Source organism: Aquarana catesbeiana, linkage group LG01 (genome assembly GCF_042186555.1).
Source record: "Aquarana catesbeiana isolate 2022-GZ linkage group LG01, ASM4218655v1, whole genome shotgun sequence".
NCBI lineage: Eukaryota > Metazoa > Chordata > Amphibia > Anura > Ranidae > Aquarana > Aquarana catesbeiana.
The window spans coordinates 971,112,453-971,131,506 of NC_133324.1; the positions used below are offsets into that span (position 1 = coordinate 971,112,453).

The 19,054-nt window shown below is 45.6% G+C and overlaps 1 protein-coding gene across 5 annotated transcripts in view; it reads left to right on the forward strand.

Annotated features, from left to right (window-relative positions):
• Positions 1 to 13,156, forward strand: part of LOC141122866 (uncharacterized) — a 77,854-nt gene extending 64,698 nt beyond the window's left edge. For 4 of the 5 annotated variants that reach the window (XM_073612010.1, XM_073612012.1, XM_073612011.1 and 1 more), the window contains 2 exons: positions 11,629 to 11,739; positions 12,754 to 13,156. In XM_073612010.1, the coding sequence (XP_073468111.1) occupies positions 11,629 to 11,739; positions 12,754 to 12,906 (264 nt within the window). In that variant the 3' untranslated portion in view covers positions 12,907 to 13,156. The remainder of the gene's footprint in view (positions 1 to 11,628; positions 11,740 to 12,753) is intronic. The other variant, XM_073612015.1, reaches the window with a different exon arrangement.
• The last annotated feature ends 5,898 nt before the right edge of the window (positions 13,157 to 19,054 follow it).

The following is a 19,054-nucleotide window of genomic DNA, read 5'->3' on the forward strand; positions in this document are numbered from 1 at the left end:
TTGCATTGGTGAGTCTACAGCAAGAGCTCTGCAAGTCTACAGCATGTAAATTCAGCCACAGTGACCCCCTGTGGTGGGATGACTATTGCACATCACAAGTGAACCAGATCAAGTGTAATAGTGTCCCTTGCGCTGGTCGAATGTGAAAATGAATCCTACATAAGTGAACCAGAACTTGCAGCAAACTTGCAGAATGTTTGCAAAGAAAGCTGATCTGGAGTCATGCAATGCGGACTTGCTGCAATTGTGCAACAAACTTGTGAAGCCTTGTGAGCAAGTCTAGCAATAGGTTAGCAAGTCATTTTCAATGAAACGGGCAACACGGAACATACTTCTCTTAGCATACAGTAGACTGATTCCTTAGTGCCCTCTCTAGAGACCTTCCTCATTCTGCAATGCCCCAACCGCTATGAGAAATGTCCATTTCCCAGCACACTCCTTGTAAGGCCATTTATCTCCCCCCTGCCCTGGGGTACCTTTGACTCCCAACTCACTCTCTCCATTTTACTTCTGTCACCACCCTCCCTATATCTCCATATACTCTATACTGCTGTCCACCACCCTCCCTATATCTCCATATACTGAGTACTGCTGTCCACCACCCTCCTTATAGCTCCATATACTGAGTACTGCTGTCCACCACCCTCCCTATATCTCCATATACTAAGTACTGCTGTCCACATCCCTCCCTACATCTCCATATAGTGCATACTGCTGTTCACCACCCTCCCTATAGCTCCATATACTGAGTACCGCTGTCTACCACCCTCCCTATAGCTCCATTTACTGGATACTGCTGTCCACCACCCTCCCTATAGCTCCATATACTGAGTTATGCTGTCCACCACCCTCCCTATATCTCCATATACTGGATACTGCTGTCCACCACACTCTCTATTGCTCCATATACTGGATACTGCTGTCCACATCCCTCCCTATATCTCCATATAGTGCATACTGCTGTTCACCACCCTCCCTATAGCTCCATATACTGAGTACTGCTGTCCACTAGGGATGAGCCGAACAACCCCCAGTTCAGTTCGCGGCAGAACATGCGAACAGACCAAAAATTCGTACGAACATGCGAACCTCGTTAAAGTCTTTGGAACTCGAACGTGAAAGCTCAAAAGTGAGAATTTTAAAGGCTAATATGCAAGTTATTGTCCTAAAAAGGGTTTGGGGACCTGGGTCCTGCCTCCGGGGACATGTATCAATGCAAAAAAAGTTTTAAAAAACAGATGTTTTTTCAGGAGCAGTGATTTTAATAATGCTTAAAGTGAAAAAATAAAAGTGAAATGTTCCTTTAAATATCGTACCTGGGGGGTATCTATAGTATGCCTGTAAAGTGGCGCATGTGTTCCCGTGTTTACAACAGTCCCTGCACAAAATGACATTTCTAAAGGAAAAAAAGTCATTTAAAATTGCTTGCGGCTGTAATGAAATGTTGCCCCCCCCCAGCTCATTAATGGGCCCTTTGGGTCTGGTATGGATATTAAGGTGAACCCTGCACCCAAATTAGAAAAAAAAGGCGTGGGGCCGCCAGGCCCTATATACTCTGAACAGCAGCAGTATACAGACGGTCCCCGGGTTACAAACAAGATAGGGACTGTGGGTTTCTTCTTAAGTTGAATCTGTTTGTAATTTGGAACAGGTACATTTTCTAAGTGTAGCTCCAGCCAAAAAATCTATTTAAAAGCTTTTTGGATAACATAGGGAAGGGTTATCACCCCTGTAACATTTGTTTTGCTGTCTGTGCCCCTGTTCAGAAGATTTCACCTCACTTTCTGTCCCAATGAGAATTGGATTTTGAAAATGTTGGGTTGTTCTAGAAACAAAGATTGGTGATACCGCATCAGTGGAGACACCTTTTTCCCATAATAACTCTTACAGGAGAGAATTTCCCTTCCTAGGGGTAGATTTCCTCTCACTTCCCATTGTCTCCCTCCGTTTGTAAGTAGAAGTCATTTGTAATTTCGATCTTTGAAAATAGAGGACCATACTATACTATATACTATACATCCTGCCCTATACACTCTGTGGAAAATTGGGCCTTAGGTGTTGGTGGTACCAGAACACTGTAAGCCCTCACAGTTACTCTTGGTGGGCACTGTAACGGGCCCTGCTGCGAAATATTATATCAAGAATTGTAGTTACATGCCCCTGTTGAACAGGGGCAGAAATATTGTGCCTTAGGCGGTGGTGGTGGTGGCACAACACTGTAAAGTCACAGATACTCTTGTTGAGTGCAGGAACGGGCCCTGCTGTGAAATATTAGATCAAAAAAGTTTTAATTACGCGTCCCTGTTAAACAGGGGCATAAAAATTGGGCCTTAGGCGGTGGCGGTGGCACAACACTGTAACCCCTCACAGATAATCATGTTGGGCACAGCAATGGGCCCTGCTGTGAAATATTAGATCAAAAATTGTAATTATATGCCCCTGTTAAACAGGTGCATAAAAATTGGGCTTTAGGCAGTGGTGGTGGCACAACACTGTAACCCTCACAGATACTCTTGTTGGACCAGGAATGGGCCCTGCTGTGAAATATTAGATTAAAAATTGTAATTACATGCCCCTGTTAAACAGGGGCAGAAAAATTGGGCCTTAGGCGGTGGTGGTGGCACAACACTGTAAAGCCTCACAGATACTCTTGCTGAGTGCAAGAACGGGCCCTACTATGGAATATTAGAGCAAATATTGTAATTACATGCCCCTGTTAAACAGGGGCAGAAAAATTGGGCTTTAGGCACTGGTAGTGGTGCCACAACACTGCAACCCCTCACAGATGCTCTAGTTGAGCGCAAGAATGAGCCCTGCTGCGAAATATTACAGCAAACATTGTAATTACACGCCCCTGTTAAACAGGGGCAGAAAAATTGGGCTTTAGACACTGGTAATGGTGCCACAACACTGCAACCCCTCACAGATACTCTAGTTGAGCGCAAGAACGAGCCCTGCTGCGAAATATTACAGCAAAAATTATAATTATACGCCCCTGTCAAACAGGGGCAGAAAAATTGGGCCTTAGGCACTGGTATTGGTGCCCTGAAACAAAAATGTTCTTAGAAGCTATCAACATGAACATTGAGGAGGAATAGGATAGTCACTCAGCATAACAGGATAGTCACTCAGCATAGGCAGTCTTCAAGGGATCTCACATTCATAGAAAAATTAATCGGTAATCATCATCAGGTGCTTGGTAGCTGGTGATCCAAGACTGATTCATTTTTATGAAGGTGAGCCGATCAACTGAGTCTGTGGACAGGCGTACTTTGTGATTGGTTACAGAGCCTCAAGCAACACTGAATGTGCTTTCAGAAAGAACACGGGATGCAGGACAGGCCAGGAGCTCAATTGCATATTATGCAAGCTCTGGCCAGTGATCCATCCTCAAGACCCAGTAACCCAGTGGATTTTCGGCTGGAAAGGTCTCCAGGTCTAATTTTGCCCCTAGGTATTCCTGCACCATGTAAATCAGACGCTGGCGATGGTTGCTGGTACCAATCAGACCTTGGGGCTGTGGACTAAAGAATTGTCTGAATGCATCGGTCAGAAGGCCACCTTCTCCACCGCTCCTTCTGTGACTGACCGAAGCCTCAGCAACACGTTGTTCAGGAGGACCAGGAAATTGTAACCTCCCAGGCTCTGGAAACGCCTTGCACAAACCTTTCTGCAAGGCCTCCAGAAGATGTTTCACCCTCTGCTCCCTCTGCTCCCTCTGCGAAGGCTGGATAAGTTCCGAAACCTTACCCTTGTAACATAGATCAAGAAGGGTTGCCAGCCAGTAATGATCCCTTTCCTTGATTCCACAAATCCAAGGGTCCTTTCGCAGGCTTTGCAGGATCAGGGAGGCCATGCAGTGAAGGTTTGCTGAGGCATTCGACCCAGAGTCCTTTGGGTCACTAAGGATGACATGATCCACGGCCACCTTCTCCCAGCCACGTACAAGTCCCTGGGTTTCTGGGGACTGAAAAGATCCCTTGAAGGCTGATGCTGTGTGCTAGGCTCCACCTCCATGCTGACAAATCCTCCTCATCCTCCTCCTCTTCCTGTGTGATCGGCGGGCCCACAGGAATACTGTCAGGATAAAGGGGGCCTTGAGAGGTAAGAAAGTCCTCCTCTTCCTCCCTCTGTTCTGCCTCAAGTGCCCTGTCCATTATTCCACAAAGTGTGCACTCCAACAGGAAGACAAGTGGGACAGTATCACTGATGCATGCACTGTCTCTGCTCACCATCCTCATAGCCTCCTCAAATGGTGACAGGACAATGCATGCATCCTTGATCAGTGGCCACTGGCGTGGTGAAAAAAAGCCAAGCTCCCCTTACCCTGTCCTGGTGCCATACTCACACAGGTACTCATTGATGGCCCTCTGCTGCGTGTGCAGCCGCTGCAGCATTGCCAATGTTGAGTTCCACCTGGTGGGCATGTCACAAATGAGGCAGTTCTTGAGCAGTTTGCATTCCTTTTCAAGGTCCGCCAGCCGAACACTGGCATTATATGACCGGGGGAAATGCCCACAGACTTTCCTGGCCTGCCTCAGGAGATCCTGTAAGCCCGGGTACCTGCACAAGAACTGCTGCACCACCAAATTAAGGACGTGAGCCAAACAGGGAACATGGGTTAAGTGTCCCTGTTGGAGGGCAGAGAGGAGGTTGGTGCCATTGTCGCAAACCACCATTCCTGCCTGAAGCTGGCGTGGCGTCAACCACCTCTGAGCCCCTGCAGAGCTGACAGAACCTCTGCCCCAGTGTTGCTCCTGTCCCCTAGGCAGACCAACTCAAGCACCGCATGGCATCTTTTTGCCTGAGTGCTTTCGTATCCCCTTGAACACCTACAGAGCACCGCTGGTTCAAAGGAGACATCTGCAGAGGAAGAGGCCATAGAGGAAGAAGAAGAGGAGGGGGTGGAGGAGAGAGGTGTGGCAAAATCACCACTACTAGCATTTTGGAGTCATGGTGGCAGAACAAGCTCCAATAATACTGCACCCTGTCCTGCATCCTTCCCAGCTGCCAGCAGACTTACCCAGTGCGCCGTGAATGAAAGGTAACGTCCCTGTCCATGCCTGTTGGACCATGAGTCAGCGGTAATATGCACCTTCCTGCTGACCGCCCTGTCCAACGAGTCCAATTTCCATTGCCTTCCACATGCCGGCAGAGAGCCGGAATGGCCTTCCATGAAAAGAAATGGCTTTTGGGAACCTGCCACTGAGGTACTGCACATTCCACAAATTCACAAAAGGGGGCAGAGTCTACCAGCTGAAAAGGCAGCAGTTGGTGTTCTAACAATTTAGCCAAGCTAGCATTCAGCCGCTGAGCATGTGGATGGCTGGGACTGAACTTCTTTCGACGGTTTAGCAATTGGGGTAGGGAAATTTGCCTGCTACAATCGGATGTTGGTGTAGCGATAGCAGATTGCCCGCAAGTACTTGGCACACCTAATTCTACACCTTCATTCCTCTCATTACAGGTTTCTGAGAAGACTGAAGGTATAGTGGGGTTTGAGATCCCAGCTGATGAGGAGCAAGGAGAGGTCCGCCTTGTTCTTTGGTGTGAGTCTTTTAAGTACTGTTGCCAAAGGACTGCATGGGAGGTCGTCATATGTCTGGTCAAGCATGTGGTGCCCAAGTGGCTGCTGTTTTGGCCACGCTTGATACGCTTCAGACATATGTTGCAAACAGCAACAGTGCGATCTGCTGCATGCGTATCAAAAAAGGCCTACACCAAAGAACTTTTCAAAATACGCTGGGAGTCAGCAGCGCCCTGCACATGCGAAGCTCTGTGGTGTGATGCAGTCAGGTGGCTGCCCTTAAGCTGGCCCCTGGAGGGCATCCTGCCTCGTTGGAGATGTGCATCCTCCTCCTCTCTTCTATCTGGCACCCACGTAGAGTCAGTGACCTCATCAGCCCCTCCCTCCTCATCACTGGAGCAAACCTGGCAGTATACTGCAGCTGGGGGAACATGACTGCCAGTTTCTTGTCCTTCTTGGGCACCCCCTCTCTCTGGGCTCACGTTACTGCCTTCCTCAACCTGGGTACCATCATCGGAGCCTTAAAAATGCTGCGCATCCTCCTGCAGCATGTACCCGACACTGTAGTCGAACAGTTTGGGGGACCCCTCCGTGCATGATGGTGGGGGTAGGGAAGGAGTGACTAATGACATTGAGCCAATGGAAAAGGCTGATTTGGCAGCTGCATTGGCAGGCAAACTGCTCTGAGCCTGGGTGACAGAGGATGAGGAGGATGAGGACGGCTCAGTTATCCACTCTACCAACTCTTCTGCATGTTGTGGATCAACACGGCCAGCTGCCAAAAAAAAAAAAAAAAAAAAGGACAAGCGTGCCCCATGGCCACGTGCTGAGGATGCACCATGTCCACGACCAGCACTGTTGGCTATAGACACAGAGCCTGCTTGCCCTCTTTTAGTGGTCTGCGAGTGACTGCCTCTCCTTGGTGGCCTTCCAGACATGCTGTAAAATTTTATTAGCAGAACACTTCCTGAAGTTTACTAGAAAAAGTACACCAGGAATGGCCTGCAGTCAGATATAGGCTTGGCTAGACTAGAATGCAGTGGATATATATGTGTAGGAGACTGTATATATATTTTATGCACTGCAGATCACTGAATCACCTGCCTGAAAGTGTATTTGAAAACGTACACCAGGAACGACCTGCAGTCAGATATAGGCTTGGCTAGACTAGAATGCAGTAGATATATATATGTAGGAGACTGTATATATATTTTATGCACTGCAGATTACTGAATCCCCTGCTTGCCTGCCTGAAAGTGTATTTGAAAACGTACACCAGGAACGACCTGCAGTCAGATATAGGCTTGGCTAGACTAGAAAGCAGTGAATATATATTTAGGTGACTGTATATATATTTTATGCACTGCAGATCACCGAATCACCTGCCTGCCTGCCTGAACGTGTATTTGAAAATACACCATAAACTACCTGCAGTCAGTTATAGGCTTGGCTAGACTAGAAAACAGTGGATATATATATGTAGGAGACTGTATATATATTTTATGCACTACAGATCACTGAATCACCTGCCTGCCTGAAAGTGTATTTGAAAACGTACACCAGGAATGGCCTGCAGCCAGATATAGGCTTGGCTAGACTAGAAAGCAGTGGATATATATATATGTAGGAGACTGTATATATATATATTTTATGCACTGCAGATCACTGAATCACCTGCCTGCCTGCCTGAAAGTGTATTTGAAAACATACACCAGGAATGGCCTGCAGTCAGATATAGGCTTGGCTAGACTAGAAAGCAGTGGATATATATATGTAGGAGACTGGATATATATTTTATGCACTGCAGATCACTGAATCACCTGCCTGCCTGCCTGAAAATGTATTTGAAAACGTACACCAGGAACTACCTGCAATCAGATATAGGCTTCGCTAGACTAGAATGCAGTGTATTTATATACACTATGAAGGAGACTATATATATATTTTATGTACTGCAGATCACTGAATTACTTGCCTGCCTGCCTGAAAGTGTATTTGAAAACGTACAACAGGAACGGCCTGCAGTCAGATATAGGCTTGGCTAGACTAGAATGCAGTGGATATATATATGTAGGAGACTGTATATATATTTTATGTACTGCAGATCACTGAATCACTTGCCTGAAAGTGTATTTGAAAATATACACCAGAAACGACCTGCAGTCAGATATAGGTTTGGCTAGACTAGAAAGCAGTGGATATATATATATGTAGAAGACTGTATATATATTTTATGCACTGCAGATCACTGAATCACCTGCCTGCCTGAAAGTGTATTTAAAAAAGGTACACCAGGAAAGGCCTGCAGTCACATATAGGCTTGGCTAGACTAGAATGCAGTGGATAAATATATGTAGGAGACTGTATATATATATTTTATGCACTATATATATGAAATACACTGCAGCTAACTGAATCATCTGCCTGCCAGAGGTATAGTAGAAACAGTACACCACCAGGAACGGACTGCAGTAAGATCTAGCTAGACAGTATGCAGTGAATATATATATATATATATATATATATATATATATATATATATATTACACACTAGACTCACTGTATTTATATATATATATATATATATATATATATATATATATATATATATATATGAAGTACACTGCGGATAACTGAATAATCTGCCTGCCTGCTCAATCTAAATGACACTCTCTCCGTCCACGCCGGCAACGACACACTACACAAGGCCGACGTGCAGTCAGCCTTATATAGTGTGGGCGTGGACTTAGTCCCCCTGAGCCATGATTGGTGAAAGGCACCTTGCCTTTGGCCAATTATGGCTCTCTTAGCTCAGGGCGCTGTGATTGGCCAAAGCATGCCAAAATCACGCAGTGCATTATGGGTCATTACGCACCGCTCGAATTTGGCGCGAATGGCCCATAATGTTTGGTTTTTGACAAATGTGAGAAAAGCCAATGTTCGAGCCAAACTTATGTTCGTCCTGAACAGAAAGCTCATGTTCTACTGTCCACATCCCTTCCTACGTCTCCATATAGTGCATACTGCTGTTCACCACCCTCCCTATAGTTCCATGTACTGAGTACTGCTGTCCACCACCCTCCCTATAACTCCATATACTGAGTACTGCTGTCCACCACCCTCCCTATAGCTCCATATACTGAGTACTGCTGTCCACCACCCTCCCTATAGCTCCATATACTGCATACTGCTGTCCACCACCCTGCCTATATCTCCTTATACTGGACACTGCTGTCCCCCACCCTCCCTATATATCCATTTACTTGGTATTGCTGTCCAGCACCCTCCCTATATCTCCATATACTGGGTACTGCTGTCCACCACCCTCCCTACATCTCCATATACTGCATACTTCTGTCCACCACCCTCCCTATAGCTCCATATACTACGTACTGCTCTCCACCACCCTCCCTATAGCTCCATATACTGGGTATTGCTGTCCACCATCCTCCCTACATCTCCATATACTGCATACTGCTGTCCACCACCCTCCCTACATCTCCATATACTGGGTATTGTTTTCCACCACCCTCCCTATATCTCCAAATACTGAGTACTGCTCTCCACCACCCTCCCTATAGCTCCATATACTGAGTACCGCTTTCCACCACCCCCCTATAGCTCCATATACTGGGCACTGCTGTCCACCACCCTCTCTATATCTCCATATACTGGGTACTGCTGTCCACCACCCTCCCTATATCTCCATAAACTGAGTACTGCTGTCCACCACCCTCCCTATATCTCCATATACTGGGTACGGCTGTCCACCAACCTCCTTATTGCTCCATATACTGCATACTGCTGTCCCAGGGCACCATAAAGTGGTTTCACTCCACCCCTCAATAAACAATGCAACAAATGATGCTGTGCAACCCACAAACCTTCACTATAAAATATTAATAAAGTCCAAAACAATGATGAATCTTCCATTAAATTATCTCCATGCACCAATATCTTTTATAACTGTAAATTATTAAAAATTTTCCTTCGCGCTGGTAGATGCAAAATGGATAATAATAGTGACTAAATAATTTGAAACAAAATAATTCTATCAAAAAGGTGTAAATATTGCAGCAAAATGAGGGTGTTCACACCAACACTTGATACAGTAGATATTTGAATGAATTTCGCGCAATATTACCAATACTCGATAAGTATGTGTAAAACTGTGTAAACATAAACAAAATTATGACTTTTAGATCGTGGTTACTGCAGCTGTAGTTGCTAGGATCAACAATCTCTATGTTGCAACATATAGCAATTCCCACTGTCTTTCAGTAAAGTGATGGTGCTATAATAATAAAGTGAAAACATGTAGATATCTATTATATTATTGTGATACAAATGCCGTGAATAGAAACAGGCTAAAATATCGTGAATAAATAAATTCTTGTGAGTGAAATAATTCTTCTAAAATTCTGAATATATAATATTATGTGCAACTCATCATAAATAAAATTAAAACAGCCTCCCAGTTTCCACAGTCTCTCATCATAGTTCCCATAGTTCCCCCCCATTACGTCAGTCTCTTCCACTAGTTCCGGCAGCCTCCCCTACCCCAGGTGCTGCAGTCTAGAGCAACAAAGGAAGTGCTACAACCCCAAAATCCCATAAAGATAGACAGGATGAGATGAAGACACCTGTGCCCGGGCTCATGTAGTACTGAACGTCCAAAATCCAATGAAGAGAGTAAAAATCCTACAGCAGGCTGTCTTGGCATTAAAAATTGACATCTTTATTTAATCCATCAAACCATAAAAAGGAATCAATTCCTAAAAATTGACACGTTTCAGCTTCCTACATTGGCTTTAGTCACAATGACAATTTTAGGAATTAATTCCTTTTTATGGTGTGGTAGATTAAATAAAGATATCAGTTCCTGCAGTCTCTCCTACCTGTTCCTTCAGTCACCTCTCAGGGTTCCTGCAGTCTCTACCCCCCTAATTTATGCACTCTTTCCTACAGTTCTTGTAGTCTCTTCTTCCAGTTCCAGCTTGCTTTTCTCTGAGCTTCTTCAGTCTCCTATCTCAGTTACTGCAGGAAATAGGAGGAGTGATTGCAGGATCTCCTCCCATTTCCTGGAGTTTCTCCTTCCAGTTCCAGTCCCCACAGTCTTTCTGAACAGTTCTCACAGTCTTTTTTTCAGGGTGTTGCCTGCAGTTTCTTCTTCCACTTCATGCATTTTCTCCTCCCAGTTCCTGTAATCTCTTCCCCCAGTTCTTACATTCTCTCCACCAAGTTCCTGCAGTTTCTCTTCCCAGTTCAGGTAGTCTCTCCACCCAGTTCCTACAGTCTCTCCTCCCAATTCCTACCCTCTCTCCCCCCCAGTTCTTACCATCACTCCTCCCAGTTCCTACCGTCTCTCTCCCCATTTCCTATCATCTCTCCCCCCAGTTCCTACCATCTCTCCCCCCCCCCAGTTCCTACCATCTCTCCCCCCCAATTCCTACCGTCTCTCCCCCAGTTCCTACCGTCTCTCCCCCCAGTTCCTACCGTCTCACTCCCCAGTTCCTACCGTCTCTCTTCCCAGTTCCTACCATCTCTCTTCCCAGTTCCTACCATCTCTCTCCTCAGTTCCTACAGTCTCTCTCCCCAGTTCCTACAGTCTCTCTCCCCAGTTCCTGCAGTCTCTTCCCCCAGTTATTGGAATCTCTACTCCGAGTTCCTACAGTCTCTGCTCCCAGTTACTGCAGTCTCCTCCCAGTTCCTGTAGTCTCTTCTCCTAGTTCTTGGAATCTCTCCTTTGAGTTCCTACAGTCTCTGCTCCCAGTTCCTGTAGTCTCTTCCCCCATTCCTATTGTCTCTTCCCCCAGTTCCTGCAGTCTCTCCACCCAGTTCCTGTAGTCTCTTCCCCCGTTCCTATTGTCTCTTCCCTCAGCTCCTGCAGTCTCTCCACCCAGTTCCCACAATTCCCCGTTCCTCCAGTCTCCTTCCCCTATTCACACAGTCTTTCTCACAGGGTGTCTGTCTTAGCAGTGTCTGTATTCTCTCCTCCCATATTATACCTGTAATTATAAGATCAGACCAATCTGTGATTTTAGATCTGGAGGATAAGTTTGCTTATTTGAGCTTTTTTATTGCTGTCATACAAATCACAGCCAGGGAGGAAGATGGGATCTACCGGTGACATCAATCTGAAAAGCAATGAATTCCCCCCTTTACCACACAGACCTTCCCACATCTATCAGGAGATACCAGCCACTCAAGAGGTGAGATCCAACTCCTGATCACATGGTCATGGAATGGAGAAAGATTCAAAACAGTTATTATAACATGTTTCTGCAGTAATATATGTGCATCTAATAACTGACTGCTGTATGAGGATGGATGGGCGAGGCCAAGTCCCTGCAAGAAATGTCCTTCATTCAAAAATGACCTTGTAACTTTAAGCACAGTTACCAAGAGTATCAGATCCTTCAGGACAGTCCTGGGATTTTGCCCCATAGTGTCCATGTTCCACAGGCTGTAACGCCGGATTCAGGAGGTCTCACACTTTTCAGAATGGCAGAGGAGTGCTGAGTGATGGTACGCTCTCTGTTCCAGTACTCAGGATTATAGGTGGAATTCTCTCCTGCCCTACAGTCCCAGCATAGTTCTGCTGAACAGCAGATGCAGAGCAGCAATGTTACTTCAGGTACATTACTTTTGAAAACCAATGGTCATTCTTGTTCCCAATGACACCAACAATGAGACTTATTTCATCCCAATGACACCAAAAATGGGGATTGTTGTATCCCACTGATGCCAATGTTGTGATTTTTTTTTTAACCCACTAACATCAATGATGGGACTTATTTTACACTGACGGGACTTGTCTTTTTCACTGACACCAACGGTGAGATTTTTTACACACCCACTAACACCAACATTGGGGCTTTTTTTATCCCACTGAGAGCAACAATGGGGCTTATTTTACTCCCACTGAGATCAATGATCAGCTTATTTTATTCCACTGACACCAGCAATGGCGATTATTTTATCCCACTGGCACTAACAATGGGGCCTTTTTAGGCCACTGGCACCAATGATGGGACCTATTTTATCCCACTAACACCAGTGATGGGGCTTATTTTACTCCTACTGACACCAATGATGTCATTTATTTTATTTCACTGAGACCAAAGTTGGGTCTTATTTCATCCTTCTAAAATGTATTTTATTCCACTGCCACTAATGACAGAGAAATATGTCAGGTGAACCTTACTGTCAATCTTTCCTTTTAGGATCCAGCTAAAGTCCTCCAGAATCCTCTGTACACCCCTTCTGGACCCCCTTCTCTGGAGCAGCAGTCTGGGTCCCAGGGTGAGCATCCGGCAGAAGGACAATACAGCCTCCTCCAACCCCCAACCCAACTCCAACCCCCAGACCAGCAGTGATCTCACAATGTGGAGTGGATCAGAAGATATAATCATTATTTAAGACACATTTTAATGTTGTATAATTATCATGCTTTAGCACTAAAGCTTCCGCCGAATGTACCAGAATATTGCCTACCAGTTCTGTCACTATTTTTAATTTTTTTATATGTTTATTAAAAAGTTCATAAAATTTGGTTACAAATGTAAAAGAGCCGTGCAACAATAACTCTGAGAGATGGCCGGCAATGGATTAAAGTTTATTGGTACATTCAGTAGCTGTGGTTCTATTACTACCGGCCAGACCCTCCAATCAGTGTAGATGGGACCCAGAGACTGACCCACATCTAATGAGCTTCGGAAATGACAGCACATGGGGCAAATTCTGGTAAGTTCAGACTTTGGATGTCTCTGGTTATTATCACAAAATATCCTCCGAGAATGACTGAATGAAATGATGGTCATTGGGCTAGGATCTCTGATAGGGGCCATATCTTCCAGAGGTCAGTAAAAAAAAAAAAAATTGAATTTAGTAAAATATAGAGATGGGCCGAACACCCCCCTGTTCGGGCCGCAGCAGAACTCCCAAACAGGGGAAATAGCGAACCCCATTGAAGTGTAAGGAAGCCAAACTGGAAAAATCAAAAGTGCCCATTTTGAAGGCTTATATGTAAGTAATTGGCCATAAAAAGGGGTATGGAGGTCTGGGTACTGCCCTGGTGGACAATGTATCAATGCAAAAAAAAGTTTAAATTTTTTCAAAACAATAATTTTTTCAGGAGCAGTGATTTTAATTATGCTTAAAGTGCAACAATAAAAATTAAAAATTCCTTTAAATATAGTGCCTGGGGGGTGTCCTTAATGTGCCTGTAAAGTGGACATCTGGAGCATGCATAAAACATGCTACAGCAAAAACGAAATTTCTAAAGAAAAAACAAACAAATCAAATCCCATTTAAAAAGACTCAAAGTTACAATTGCCTGCACTGGCTATTGAAAAAATAAAATAAAAAAACGACATGTGCCCCCCTGGTATGGATTTTAAGGGAAACCCCACGCCAAAAAAAAAAAAAAAAAAAAAAAAAATTAAAAAATGGCATGGGGTCCCCCCAAAATCCATACCAGACCCTTATCCAAGCTTGCAGCCTGGCAGGTCAGGAAAGGAGAGGGGACAAGCGAGTGCCCCCCCTCCTGAACCATACCAGGCCCCATGCCCTCAACATGAGGGTGTTGATGCTTTGTGGTAGAGGGGCTCTGCCAACCCACCCCAAAGCACCTTGTCCCTATGTTGATGGGGAAAAGGGCCTCTTCACAACAACCCTGGGCTGTGGGGGTCAGGGTCTGTGGGCGAGGGGCAGGGGGCTTATCCGAATCTGGAAACCCCCTTTAACAAGGGAGCTCCCAGATCCTGCTCCCCTATGTGAATGGGTATGGGTACACCGTAGGCATACCCATTCACCAAAAATGTGTTAAAAGGTAATAACCACAAGAAGCTGTTTTTGGCAAGTCCTTTATTAAAAAATTAACCACTTCCGGACCGCCCACTGTATATATACGTCATTTTTTTGAAGATGGATATCTCGGTAATGGCAGCAGCTGCTGCCACAACCGAGGTATCCATCTTTTCAGCGGGCGGTTCCGTACACGATAATGGTGGTCTCCGCGGCGAGATCACTGTTATCGGCGGCGGGAGAGGTGCCTGAATTGTCCTTGCATTTTAGGACCTCCAAAACTGTGATAGGAAGTGAAATGAAGGAATTACACTCTTTGAAAACTTGAAGGTAGTCATTGGTTTTAGGCCCCCAGTACACGGCTAGATTCCCAAAAAGTCTCACACATGTGGTATCCCCAAACTCAGGATAAGTAGCAGAATGTGTTTCGGGGTGCAATGCCACATTTACCCAATGGAATGGACTGAACATGCCTCTCAGCAAATACCTTGGGGTATCTACTTTCCGAAAAGCGGGTCATTTGGGAGGAGGCTGTTTGCACTGCCCTGGCATTTTAGCACCTCAAGAAATGTGATAGGTAGTCAGAAAGTAAAAATTGCATAAATTTCAGTATATATCCCATAGTTTGTAGACGCTATAACTTTCACACAAATTATTATACACTTATTGGGATTTTTGTTGTTACCGAAGACATGTAGCAGAATACATTTTGGCCTAAATTTATGAAGAAATGTGATTTTATTGGATATTTTTTATAACAGAAAGTAGAAAGCAGGGTTGCACCAATACCGGTATCAGTATCAGTGCCGATACTAAGCATTGCACGGTACTTATGCAAATGCACTGATTCCCGAAACTGATACTTTCAGGCTCGGTTCCTTCATCTGTCAGTGGGATTCCCCCACTGACAGCTGAAATCTAAAGAAAAAAAAAGCCTGCAATTATCAGTTGTTAAGAAGCGGGGCCGTCGTGTTGAAGGAGCGGAGTTCCCCTGTTCAAATCTGAAGTGTAAAAGAAGTTCCAGGAATTGGAGCTGTTAAAAAAAAAAAAAAAGCAGCCCAGCAATGTTTATCAACAACATTGCTCAGCCTCTGAAACACAAAAGATAAAAAGAAACATTGTTTCTTCTTATCTGCCTTTCTGTTTATTAATTTAGGTCTGCATATGAAGTCAGTTTAAAGCAACCTGTCAAGTAAAAAAAAAAAATGTGTTTTGTTTTTTTAGGACTGAGACTCTTTGAGATTTGTTGTTTACAAGTTAAAAACATTTGTTTTTGCTAGAAAATTACTTAGAACCCCCAAACATTTATATATATTTTTTTCTAACTGCCTGGAGAATAAAATGGCGGTCGTTGCAATACTTTGTCACACCGTATTTGCGCAGCAGTCTTACAAGCGCACTTTTTTGGGAAAAAATGCACCTTTTTGAATTAAAAAATAAGACAACAGTAAAGTTAGCCCAATTTTTTTTTATATTGTGAAAGATAATGTTACACCGAGTAAATTGATAACCAACATGTCACGCTTCAAAATTGCACTCGCTCGTGGAATGGTGCCAAACATTTACCCTTAAAAATCTCCATAGGCGACGTTTAAAAAAATTCTACAGGTTGCATGTCTTGATTTACAGAGGAAATAGAGGTTTGTGGTGTAACGAGTTTTTAGCAAATGAAGTTAGCCAACCCACATCCCTAAATTGTATACTAAATCACAAGAATTGAGTTTCCTCTAATTGGGACTTTAAACAGGAGGCTACTTCAGTAGGGATGAGCTTCGAGTTTGAGTCGAACTCATGTTCGAGTCGAACATCGGCTGTTCGCCAGTTCGCCGAACAGCGAACAATTTGGGGTGTTCGTGGCAAATTCGAAAGCCGCTGAACACCCTTTAAAAGTCTATGGGAGAAATCAAAAGTGCTAATTTTAAAGGCGTATATGCATGGTATTGTCATAAAAAGTGTTTGGGGACCCGGGTCCTGCCCCAGGGGACATGTATCAATGCAAAAAAAACTTTTAAAAATAGATGTTTTTTCAGGAGCAGTGATTTTAATAATGCTTAAAGTGAAACAATAAAAGTGTAATATTCCCTTAAATTTCGTACCTGGGGGGTGTCCATAGTATGCCTGTAAAGGGGCGCATGTCTCCCGTGTTTAGAACAGTCTGACAGCAAAATGACATTTCAAAGGAAAAAAAAGTCATTTAAAACTACTCGCGGCTATTAATGCATTGCCGGTCCGACAATACACATAAAAGTTAATTGATAAAAAACGGCATGGGAATTCCCCACAGGGGAACCCTGAACCAAAATTTAAAAAAATAAAAAAATGTGGGGGTCCCCCTAAATTCCATACCAGGCCCTTCAGGTCAGGGCAAATACAAAAAGGTAAGAATTACATACGAACTGAAACTCAATTGGAAACAATGTAATAATAGAGATAGCCCAACGCGTTTCAAATCTATCATAATAGTTCTCTTCTTCAGGGGTAAAAGGTTGCATCAAGACGATAATGCGTCTATAAATGAGAAAAACATGATTGTAAACATACATAGCCCAAACATTGGGAAAATGAAAACAAAAAATTGAATGATTCACTGTGGTTGGAAACAAAGATTTGAACATACACTGACCCTGCTGTCAGGTTCCACACTTACCAGACAGATGAGTCCACGTGGGCAGAGGGTAGGCTCCCTTACGTGTCCGATTCGGGGCCCCTGGTAGAGCAGACAGGAGGCCCGCGAGTGCGGAGTGGTATGAGAGCCTGAAGTTAGGGTCCTGGAGCACAGTGGTCTGGCAAGCAACCGGTAGAGCTTGAGACTTGGTGGAGCAGATGCTGAGCAGGAGTTAATCAGACTTGGTCACACACAGGCAGAGGTCGGCAACGGGCTGGCGGCAACGGTACAATGGGAGAAGGCAGAAGCGAAGTCAGACAAGCTGGGGTCGGGTTCAGGCAGCAGTCAAGGAAGGTCCAAAGGTAGCCGGGTCACAACAGGTAAACACTACGGAGATACAGGAACACAGGATGATCACGGGACAAAACACAGAGCTGTTTGATCAGGCAGCACCGGGTCAGTGCAGAGGCAGGTCTCAAATAGGCTGATTGGCGCCAAAACGCCGCGCACGTGCGCGCGCCGATTCGCCAAGGCGCGCCGCGCACCCGCGCGCGCCCGAGCGCGCCCCCGACACCAGCACGCAGGCCCACACCGCCGGGCACGTCAAAGGCAGCGCCCACAGGCGGACGCGCGCTAACGCGGACGCGCGCTAGCGCGGACGTGCGCTAGCGCGAACGCGCGTACGCACAAACGCCCGGACGCCACCCCGCACGCCACGGCCGGTCAGCCCAGGCACGTCGGTGCCCACAGGGACACGCGCCCCAGCACGCACAGGGACACGAACGCCAACGCGCCCCGGCGAGCACCGGCGCCCAACCAGGTAACCTCTCTGACAGTGCCCCCTCCTCAAGGGCAGACTCCGGATGCCCAGTCGAGCCATCCTCGAGGCATGAGAGGTTTTAAAGGACTGCAGGAGTTCTCTGGCGTGTAAATTGCTTTCCGGCTCCCACGAATTATCTTCGGGTCCATAGCCCTTCCATTTTACCAGATATTGCACCTGATTGTGCCTTCTTCTACAATCTAGAATTGCTTCCACTTCGAACTCCTCTTCGCCATTAACCACAATAGGTTTGGGTGGACCAATGCGTGGACCAGAAAAGAAGTTAGGAGTGACTGGCTTCAGGAGGGACACGTGGAACACTGGATGTATCCTCAGAGAATTAGGAAGGTCAAGTTCGTAGGCCACATTGTTGATTTTCCTCTTGATCCGGAAGGGACCCAGGTATTTGGGGCCCAGTTTCTTGGATGGGCAGGCCAACTTGAGATTAGCGGTAGACAGCCAGACAGAATTGCCAGGTTCAAGAACAAGTTCCCCCCGTCTCTTCCTGTCAAAGTTTTTCTTGTAATCTTCCTGAGCCTTGGTCATGGTCTCCTGCAGCAATTTATTGTTGTTAGAGAAGAAATCCAAAGTTTGGGATACTGCAGGAACAGGACATTCGGGGAATGACCCGGGCAAGAAGGATGGATGGAAACCGTAATTGGCAAAAAACGGAGACTGGTTCGTAGCTGAATGTAGAGAGTTATTGTAGGAGAACTCTGCGATGGGAAGCAGGGAGGCCCAATCATCCTGGGAAAAAGCAGAAAAACAGCGAATGTATTGCTCCAAAGTCTGGTTCGTCCTCTCGGTTTGCCCATTCGACTGAGGGTGGTAAGCCGAAGAGAATGACAACTCGATCTCGAGCGCGCCACAAAGGGCCTTCCAGAATCTGGAGGTGAACTGGACGCCCCTGTCCGAGACTATGTTGGTCGGGACTCCATGCAGCCTGACGATCTCCTTAATGAAGATGGAAGCGGTCTCCATGGCTGAAGGGGTGCCCTTCATGGGGAGGAAGTGGGCCATTTTAGACAGCCTGTCAACCACAACAAAAATGGACGAAAAACCTTCTGATGGTGGAAGCTCAACAATAAAGTCCATTGATATCATGGTCCATGGTCTCTCTGGGACTGGCAATGGTCTCAACAGGCCCCATGCTCTTGTTCGGCTAGTCTTGTTTCTGGCACACGTGTTACAGGACTCCACATAGTCCTTGCAATCCTTGGTAAGACACGGCCACCAAAAGGTGCGTTGGACGAGGTCGGTTGTTTTCCGAGTGCCGAAGTGACCAGCCAGTTTG